The sequence below is a fragment of the Nicotiana sylvestris genome, chromosome 4 (genome assembly GCF_000393655.2).
Source record: "Nicotiana sylvestris chromosome 4, ASM39365v2, whole genome shotgun sequence".
Lineage (NCBI taxonomy): Eukaryota > Viridiplantae > Streptophyta > Magnoliopsida > Solanales > Solanaceae > Nicotiana > Nicotiana sylvestris.
The window spans coordinates 104,521,190-104,532,084 of record NC_091060.1 but is presented as its reverse complement, the minus strand read 5'-3'; the positions used below and the strand labels follow the sequence as shown (position 1 = coordinate 104,532,084).

The 10,895-nt window shown below is 39.8% G+C and overlaps 1 protein-coding gene across 1 annotated transcript; it reads right to left on the bottom strand.

Moving 5' to 3' along the window:
* Window positions 1–1,208: 1,208 nt before the first annotated feature.
* LOC104227185 (uncharacterized) lies at window positions 1,209–2,009 on the bottom strand. Its single transcript, XM_070173293.1, has 2 exons — window positions 1,818–2,009; window positions 1,209–1,772 (listed from the first exon to the last, which is right to left on the bottom strand). The coding sequence occupies exons 1-2, from the start codon at window positions 2,007–2,009 to the stop codon at window positions 1,209–1,211; spliced, it is 756 nt and encodes a 251-aa protein (XP_070029394.1).
* Window positions 2,010–10,895: the final 8,886 nt, after the last annotated feature.

Sequence of the window (10,895 nt, the reverse complement as noted above, 5' to 3'; positions counted from 1 at the left end):
TCAAAAGCTTGTCTCCAAACTCCAGCTTCTCGTTAACACTGGTTCGCGTCTCATCAATTAGAACTATGTCATCAGTGAATAGCATGCACCATGGCACATCCCCTTGAATGTGATGTGTTAACGCATCCATCACCAGGGCGAATAGGAACGGACTGAGCGCAGAACCTTGGTGTAACCCCAGAACAACCGGAAAATCCTCAGAGTCGCCTCCCACTATCCTAACCCGAGTCTTTGCCCCATCATACATGTCCTTAATCGCCATAATGTAGGGAACTAACACGCCTTTTGCCTTCAAGCTTCTCCAGAGAACTTCTCTAGGAACCTTGCCATATGCTTTTTCTAGGTCAATAAACACCATGTGCAAATCTTTCTTCTTATCTCTGTACTGTTCAACCAACCTCCTAACAAGGTGTATAGCTTTTGTAGTAGAACGACCCAACATGAAACCAAATTGGTTGTCGAAGATGGATACCGTCATCCTCAACCTTGCTTCAACTACCCTCTCCCATACTTTTATAGTATGACTTAGTAATTTGATACCCCTATAATTGTTACAGCTCTGGATATCACCTTTGTTCTTATATAGTGAGACCACCATACTCCACTTCCACTCATCTGGCATCCTCTTCGCATTGAAAATAACATTCAACAACCTAGTCAACCACTCCAAACCTGTTTTCCCCACACACTTTTAAAATTTACCGGAATCTCGTCAGGCTCGGTCGCTTTGCCTCTACTCATCTTACTCATAGCTCCCACGACCTCCTCAACCTTGATGCGCCTGCAGTACCCAGAGTCAGCGTGACTCTCGGAATGCTCCAATTCACCGAGCACAATATCCTGATCCCCTACTTCATTAAGAAGTTTCTGAAAGTAAGTCTGCCATCTCCTCTTAATCTGGGAATCTTCCATCAATACTCTCCCATCGTCGTCCTTGATGCATATCACTCGGTCTAAATCTCGAGCTTTCCTCTCTCTCAGCTTGGCCAGCCTAAATAACTTATTCTCCCCTCCTTTTTCCCTAGTTCCTTGTACATACGACTATAAGCCGCAGTCTTAGCCTCCGTGACCGCCATCTTCGCTTCCTTCCTAGCTACCTTATACCTCTCCATGCACGCTCGCCTCTCCCCTTCACCTATGCTCCCCCCTAACACCCGGTACGCCTCCTTTTTGGCTTCCACTTTACCTTGTACCACTTCATTCCACCACTATTCTCCTTTGTGCCTGCCGGAGACACCCGTTGAGACCCCTAACACCTCTCTTATACAGTTTGCTGTCGTTGACCACATAGAGTTTGCGTCACCACTGCTCCTCCAAGCTCCCATAACCGACAACCTCCCTTCCAACTCTTGAGCTTTGTCCTTAGTTAAGGCTCCCCACCTGATTCTCGGTCTTCCTCGAGCCGACATTTTCCTCTTCTTCACCATAATACCAACGTCCATCACCAAGAGCATATGTCGCGTCACTAGTATCTCACCTGGAATCACCTTGCAGTCCTTGCATAAGCCTCTGTCGCGCCTCCTAAGGAGGAGATAGTCAATTTGAGCCTTCGCCACCGTATTTTGAAAAGTAACCAAATGCCCCTCCCTCTTCAGAAAGCAAGAGTTAGCAACCACCAACCCAAAAGCCTTAGCGAAGTCCAGTAACGAGGTTCCTCCTTCGTTCATCTCCCCAAAACCGAAGCCTCTATGCACTTCGTCATACACTCTTGCGTTCGACCCAATATGGCCATTGAAATCCCCTCCTATGAATAACTTCTCATTAGGTGGTACCTGATGTATAATCTCATCCAACCCCTCTCAAAAGCATCGTTTAACCTCCTTATCGAGGCCCATATGAGGCGCATAGGCACTAACGACGTTTACGGTGCACTGACCAACCACCAACTTAATACTCATCAATCTATCATTCACTCGTCTAACCTCAACAACATACTCTCTAAGTTCCCTATCCACCAATATACCCATTTCATTCTTACCCTTCTGGGGAGTTCCAAAGTTTATACCCATCCGCCTCCCTCGCACTCGACCCTACCCACCTTGTCTCCTGGACACACGCTATATTGACCCTCCTCTTCTTGAGGATCTTCGCCAGCTCTATAGATTTGCCTATCAATGAACCTACGTTCCATGACCCAATTCTCAATCGATGGACACCCTTGTTCCCTTTACCTCCATTACATCCCAACCCACCTACTAGCCCCTGCTCTACCTCCCGACCCACCCCCCACACGCCCCGAGGATATGAACTCACTTGATCATCCCAGACTGCAGCCACTATAACTACAGCGGACTAGGGGTAATCTCTAACAGACACCACAGAACAAACTAGAATAAGACAAGATGTCACTACAAGTGCCCTAATATAGTGACTAAACTAATAAGAACTAAAAAGACAACAATTTTACTAACACAATAGAAAGAAATAGGCAAACAGGAGGTACCAATTCCCGTGAGTATAACATGGGAATTGTCTTAGTAGACTCGACTATATTGCGTCCACCTAGCTCGTTCGCGTCCAGCTCCTATCGTTCCTCGCTGATACTCAGGTTGTTCTTCACCGTTTGCACGTGCCCGTCCTCGCCGCCCCAAGCCACCGATCCAAACTGATACTGTCAGGCAAGTCTTGTTGTGTTATGTTGGAAAGTTGTTCGGGAGTCGCCGGAATTTATGAGACCTGCCGGAAATCTGTACCCACCTGAAAATAGCTTGACCTGGCCGGAAAAGAATCCGCACCTCTGGCTTAAAGATAGGTCTGGTTTATGTGTCACCATGACAACGAAACCGGGCCTTAAACCTGACTGTGGTTGTCCCCGCTCGCCGGCGACTGATCCGTGTCTCGCTGGAGTAAGAGGGGAGAAGACAAGACGGGGATGAAGGAGAGGCGGGGTGAGAGAGATGGGCAGAGAGGGAGAGGGGTGTTGGATGATGGGGAGGAGAGAGGGGCGCGGGGACTTACATGGGTGGGGAATGGTCGCCGGCGACTGAACTAGTCGTTGTTGAGCTCTTATGTTACCGTTGGCAGTGAGCGTTCGGAGAGAGAGCGTTTCGGGGAGAGAGCGTTTTCAAAGAGGGTTCTACTGAGTTGCAACCCAATATATATAGGTGGGAAAATTCTCCTTTTATAACTGCCAAAATCAGGAAAGATTCCCTATCATAAGTAGCCGTCATTACCTTTAAACCATAATAGGTGAGAAGTCCAATAAAAAATGGTCATGTGTTCTTGTGTATTAATTTCGGATTGCGCATGAGTCGCGTCAATCATGAAGATTGAACTTCGATGAGACTTTTTCTTGCAAAGGAAGAAACCTCTGCAAAATCGACTCCTACCAAGAAAAGAAGACTACCACTTATTATTGAGCATTCGTCATCGAGTCGCCTAATAAGTTGGGAACTGACTATATGGGTAAAAATTACCCTCTCCACGCATCTTGACTGAAAAGTTCAATGTGAAAATTAAGACCTAGAAATCAAGTGACGGGATCCGTTGTCGAATTCAGAAGATTCTAGGGTTATGGTCATAGAAGGGTCAAGTATTCGAGAGGTGGTCAAATAAGTTTGGAGACTTAGTCAACCTTATCCAATGGAAGCCACCTATGTTATGCCGGAATGGAAGCCACTATCGAGGATCCCGCTATCCACTACCTAATCCAATGGCGTGCTGGCTCAAAACTTGGAAGGACATTTTTCTTCTCGCGACTATAAAAGCTACTCCTACGCTCAAAAGGAGGATCGTCGAATACACACAGAAAAACTCTCTGTAACAAAAACACTATCTTGCGCTAGACTTTTTCTAACTAGGCATTGTAATTCAGTCATACTAGTGAGCATAGATCGCTCGGGACTAGAAATAAAGAAGAATTTTCTCTATCGCATTATTTCACTATTTCCGGTTTATCTTTCTTTATTTTTTATAATTGCATCGAGGCAAACAGATTGCTAGTGGCCCTTGAAAAATACAAATTTGATTGTTTTATCTCAAAACCAGTTTCTGGGTTAAACAACAATTTTCCCATTAAGTGCATAATAAGTATTACTTTGGTGCTAGTCAAACAAATTATTTTTTAAAACTAGTCTAATAACCCGTTTTTCCAAGCTGCAAAAATCAGCTTATTCTGAGAAGTGCTTTTTTTCAAAAGTACTTTTCTTAAAAGTAATTTTGGTGAGAAGCAGTTTGTATTTGACTAATTAATTTGAAAAGTATTTTTGAGCATCAATTAGTGTTTGGTCAAGTTTAAAAAGCTGCTTCTAAGTGTATTTTTCTCAAAAGTGCTTTTAAAAAAAGTGCTTCTCGAGAGAAACTATTTTTTCTGTTTCTCCTCAAAAACACTTTTTTCCTTTCAAAAGCTTGGCCAAACACCTTAATTTTAGAAAAAGCACTTTTGATAAAAAAAAGCACTGCTGAATTGTTTGGACCTTCACTTGGTGCATCAAAGACCTGCAATCATGTATAATATTATTAAGAGAAGTGTTGCCATTTTCTAAGCAACTAATGACATTCGTAAATAGGCGAACAAGCTAGCTCACAAGCTGGCTAAATATGCTACTCAGGAAGGCATCAGCAGGGATCTGACAATTATGTATCATCCACCATCTTTTGTAACCACTGTCTTATCAAACGACTATGATGGGTCTACCCCGCAGTCAAGAACATTAGCAAAGATGCATGCGATAGGCTTGCATCATTTGGAAATAAAAATATCATTCGTGACATTAGTAATAACTGTAATAGCTTAGTAAGTAATGGTCCTTCGGACAATGCTACCAATATAAACACTATGCTTTAATATATATATATATATATATATATATATATATATATATATATATATATATAATAAGATTTTACTTATCCAAAAAAAAAAAAACTTGGCCAAACATACTATAAGTCTTTTAGACAATACTTAATTAAATATTATATGGTGTAATTTATTAGGATCTCGATAAAAAATGGCCACTACCCGATCAATATTTGACCAATAGCCAACACAACTATTTTGTCAGCTATTTGACATAATTAGCTCCTATTAATCAATTAACCGATATGAGTAATTTTTCATACATTGGAGGTTCATTTATCAAAATTACCGTCTAAAACATATCAAAATTGCTAGTGTGAGCACGTGATCTTTGCCTCATACGAATTACTCCAAAATAATTCCCAAAATTAGGTCTTTTCTTTAATTATGTGTTATTTTTAGGAAATATTGTGCGATTTTCCTGTTTATTTGCATAGATTTGTGTGCATGTTTAATTTTATTAATACATTAAAAAAATAAAAAAATATATATAGCATTTGCATTTAGGATTGGATTTTTATATTTTTGGAATTAATTAATAATTAGGCGTTTTACAAAAATAAAAATTCAAAAAATAATAATAATATATTTTTGTAATTTTAGTTAAAATTGTGTGATTTTCTTTTAATTTGTCATTTAATTATTTGTGATAATTATTAGTTAGAGTTAATTAGTATTTTTAAGTTAATTTGGTGTTTTATTATTTAATTTAATATTTTGAGTTAATTTTTGAGAGGAATAGAAAAGAAAAGGAGTTAATAAAAGAGGAAATCAAATTTGGGCTAGAAGATACTCAAGCCCAAACAAAATCCGTCCAAACCCACGCCAAACCAGCCCAGACCCATCTACCATACCTGGTCCACCCCTACCAGAACCAAACGACGTCGTTTGGATATGTTTCAAACTGGACCGTTGATCTCAGCCGATCAAACGGTCCCAAAGCTTTGGCCAAACCCGACCCCGACCCGCTTACCCTAAACCACACCTGCCCCAGCACTACCCCAAAACGACACCATCTCCAGGTGATGAACTAATCCAGGCCATTGATCGTGCCTGATCAAACGGCCAGGATTAGACCATCCCTTCCGTGTATAAACTTAACCCCTCTCCTCACACCCCCCTAAGCCATACCCTGTTCATCGTCTCTTTCAGAGACGGACCCCAAGCAACCCTCCCAAACCCTAGCCGCCCTGAAACCCCTTCGTTTGAAAGCCGGCGGCAACAACGCCGATGACCACCAAAATAACACCTCTGAACCTCCTAACCACCCTCTCCACAAATCACTTAACTGTTTTGCTCGAATCAGACTCCAGCTTCTCGAATCTTCAATAGAAGATTCGAGCAAACTTGAAACCCACCCCAACCAATCCCAAACTCATACCAAGGCACCCCCTGACCACCCTCGTTATGGATCTGTTAACCGTTTTGCTCGAATCAGACTCCAGCTTCTCGAATCTTCAATCGAAGACTCGAGCAAAACCTGGACCTACCCCAATCTACCTTGAACTCACACCCTGGCACCCCTTTACCTCCCTCATGACCAAACCACCGTTGGTTGGGTTCGAATCTGGCTAGAAACACTCGAACCCCAAATCGAAACAAACAGAACCCTAAAAAAACCAAAACTGGTTTCTGTCCGAATCATAAGAGGTTTTGGGTGTTTAACTGACCTTTTGAGAACACTCGATTAAGGTCCGTTTGACCTCAAAAGAAGTTCAAATTCGAGTCGATTCAAGTCCGTCTGTTCTTAGTTCTATCTAAGGTATTTTTCCTTTTTGTCTTTTATTCTATTTTCTAATGTTTTAAGTGTCTGTTTATGTGTTTGGTATTGTTATATTAATTTTTCAGTTTTGTCGATTATTCTTTCCTTCTCCATCACACCTTTTTATTTGGTCGAATTTGTTTCTGTTCGCTGTTAATTATAGGCTGTGTAGTCAATTCGAATAAGTTCGACGATTAATTTAGCTTTATTATAAATCCATGTTCTTGTCATTGTTACTTGAATGGCCTGATTATCTATTTCTGAGTAATTGCTGTCAATTGTTGTAGGCAATCATTTAAATCAGTTATCATCGATTAAGTCAAGTTTTATCAGTAGTTTAGTAAAATGATTTAAGGTCGAATGTTGTGTGTGCTTGATCTGTGGACATTTAGCTACAGCACATTGTCAATAGGCTGACAATAAACCTGCATTCATGTTACCTGGATTCATGTTCATTTTTGAGTCAATTTTCAATTTCAGTTTAAATAATTCTGCTGAGTTCTGTGTTGTGATTTAAATTCAGTCCATGGCATTCAAGGGGAACTCCACCTTAATCATTCAGATCGTTAGGAGAATTGGTTATAGTTGTTAATCAAATTAGTTTTAGATAATTGCTAATTGAGCAGATTTTAGAATTAAAAGTTTTAATATAGTTGAATAATTATATTAGGGGCAGTAATATTAAGGGTTTTCAGGGGTGATTTGGGAATGAAACAGTTAGGATAATATTTAAATGTTAGTGTTTTGTTAGTGGGATATTAATGTCTTTAGATTAATATGGTAATGGGGAACAAAAGGGAATGGGGGGCTAAAAATAAGGAAAAGTTTTCCTTAGTGGGATTTTAAGTGGAAAATTCAGATTTTTAGTGAAAGGGAGGGGGTAAGGCAGTAAGTATAAGAAGGCAGAGAGAGGCTTATAGAAGGGGACTGGAAAAAAAATTGAATTCTGAAAGCTGGAAAAAGTTGAAAAAGAATAGCTATTTTCATTATTTGTCTGGTTTAGGATCTGAAATTAGTTAGAACTTTCTTCCTTTTACTTCTGCTCTATACTTGGGGAAGTATATAGTTGCTGGCTATTTGTGGCTACACTGCTGGTTGCCATTTCTGTTTGCTACTACTGCTGCTGACTCTCTTCTTCTTCTTGTTCTTGTATTGACAATACCAGGTGCATGCTTCGAACTCCTTTGATGTAGTTCCTTGAAGTTCACAAAAAATGGAAATATTCATAGATTTGTGTTTATTAGTAGGCTGTTGGTTGTTTATAATTGGATGAATTGTTAGTCAGTTATACCTAGTCAATATTGGCTATGCGTTTTACCTAGTCAATATTGGCTATGCGTTTTGTATTATGTGAACAATGGAAACATACGGATTGTAATTAAGAGCTAACTAAACTGCTATATTCATGTTGACATGCTTTTAATTTACAAATTTGAACTGCTAGGCTCATGTTGATATGCTATTAGTTTATAACTTTGAGCTACTAGGTTGTCAGTGTGCCTTACCTAAACATGATTTGAGCTAGAGTTTGTGGTTATAACTGTTGCACCAGTATTTTAGGAGTAAGCTTACTTAAAGTATGATTTTGTGATTGTTGGCACTAGAACGTATTCAGCCATTGGTTAGCGTATCTGTTTATTGGTAGGCTTAAGGTAGAACTCAATTGTTATAAAGTTTTATTGGTCTTCTGGATTAGTTGGAAGTTTGATTCCTATTATGGCTCCACCTTGGTGACTGATTGAAATATGTTTGTGATTTATTGTTTACGGCTAATTGACAAAGGGTACACTCTATTGTTTTTTTATGTCTATACCATGTTCTTTCCAGGAGTCCGGGCAACAAAATTCATTAATAGGAAATATAACAACCCATTTCTTCATGCTTGAATACTAGTTTGTTATTGTTACAAAAAAAAGGGCTTATGTCTAAAGCGATGAAAACAGAGGCGAACGAACTTGAGATTTTGAATGATGTCATATAATATTTATTTGGTTGTGCTGATATTGGTTCTGAATTATTCTGTTAATGAGTCATTTCGATAATTGTTTAAGACACAAGTCCATTATGAAATAAGGAATGTATAGCCTTGCAACTCATTTGGGCCAGCTGCCAGCCCAATGCCATTTCAGCTGCACGCTTAGCTTCAATTTAACACAAACCCAATAGTTATTAAGTTAGTTTGAACATTAACCTAATAATAATTAGAATTCCTTTAAGCTCACCTTAATTAATCAGACTCTTTCAATTGGTTTAAGATGTGCTATATTAGCCAGGCCAACAATTATGGCCCTCCCTTAATTAACTTTAATCCTTTAGAAATCAAGGCGTACCATTTAGTGAATTTCCATGGTTGCGCAAAGTTAAAAACGCGTAGTGGCTTTTTAGGGCGATATTTTAATAAAGTTATTTTCATAAACTTGGGTGCACATTTATGTGACCCAAATCCAAATCTCAACGAAGTCGAAATATGTCGCTAATCACGAGTACATTGATTGTGACGTGGTTCGAGATGCATTTCCACGACATTGCAAATTCCTTTTAAAAAAATGAATGAGACGAGCCTCGATAAACAAAAGTACACAAGATGCAAACCTCTACACGTGTTGGTAAAATTACTTAGACTTCGGGATGGACCGTTTAGCAAAATTTCGCGGCCTTACCTAAAATAATGATACGCTAGTCGCTTTAGGCGCATATTTAATAATGTTATCTTCTTAAACTCGGGTGCACATTTATGTGACCTAAATCCAAATCTCAACAGAGTCGAAATGTATCAATAACCACGGGTGCATTGATGTGACGTGGTTCGAGATGTATTTTCACGATGTTACAATTCTCTGTAAAAATAAAAATAATAAAAGCGGTACACAGTAAAAATTTGCACACATATTCAACATGTATTAAAAATCAGATAAACAAGCTGAATATGACAGTTGAGCGACCGTGCTAGAACCACGGAACTCGGGAATGCCTAACACCTTCTCCCGGGTTAACAGAATTTCTTATCCGGATTTCTGGTGCGCAGACTGTTAAACAGATTCATTCTTTTCCTCGATTCGGGATTCAACCAGTGACTTGGGACACCACAAATCTCCCAAGTGGCGACTCTGAATCTTTAAATAAAATCTCGTTTCGATTGTCCTTTAATTGGAAAAACTCCCTTCTACACCCCTTCTTAGCGGGGGGTGCAGCTGAAAAAGGAGGTGTGACAGCTCTGGTGACTTTGCTGGGGATAAGAACCCAGAACTTCTGGTTCAGGGTTCAAAATTCGAGCTTAGATAAATTGTTATATTTGGCTTTATCTGATTTTGTTACCTGTTTGGGCATAATGTGCCAAATGATGCTTTTACCGCTTTGATATTATCTGAACTGTATATAAATTGTGCCGAAACCCTTCTCTTCTTACCTCCGGGGAGGAGCTTGCTGGTCGAGACTCCCTATTCTGTTAGTGTCATACCTTGAAATAAGAAAGAGGTAGGACAAGTTACAAAGCCGGATGACCCCGCGGGTCCCGAGTATGCAACCCCCTCCTCGACTCGAGTTGTCCGCTCGGGTACACATTCTAGAACAAATACCCAGGTTACGAACCTAGAATAACTCAACTTCATGTCGGATCCCTAGTAGGAGCGTTTGTTTGTATCATGTGCATTTGACTTTGGAGGCTCAACACAGGGGTTGGGTCTATCTAGGACAGTGTACCAAAAAATGAAAATGACCATCCTGATGCATCTTACTTGCTTCTACTTGTGCATTTATTTGCTTCGGACTTGCGTGCTGACCGACTTTTGAATATTTTGAGGAAAGAGAGATAGAGGTACGAGAATTAAAAAGAGTTAAATCGCATGTTTTGAAAACTAGTAGTAAACTCTGCCGAATTTTTGAGAAAAAAAAAGAAAGAAAAAAAGAAAAAAAAAAGAAAAAAAAGGTTTTGTTTATGAAAAGTTTTTTCATTGAAAAGAGTCTTGTTTTCAAAAGAAGTTTGTTTTATCTGCCCGAACTACGCCGTTTTGATTCTCACAGAGTGCGGGATACGTAGGCAACCCTCATCGGGTCCAACCTCCCCTTTTGCAAAAATAGCCAAAAAATTGTCAAAATTTTAATTGTCAACATAAATAAATCAGGTGATGCCGTTTGGGCAGGAATAGCCGAATGTTCCCGAAAGGGACGCCGGAAGGCTGACTTTGCATAAACGACCACTTTTAGTCATTTTGGATTTTTGACCGGCTGACTCACCCAACTTTAAAATCTTCGTTCCCGAAATGCTGAAAAGCCGTGTGCGGAACCGGATCTTCCTTTCAGTCAGTGTGTTGAGTCAAATAAATTTCATCTCTTAAT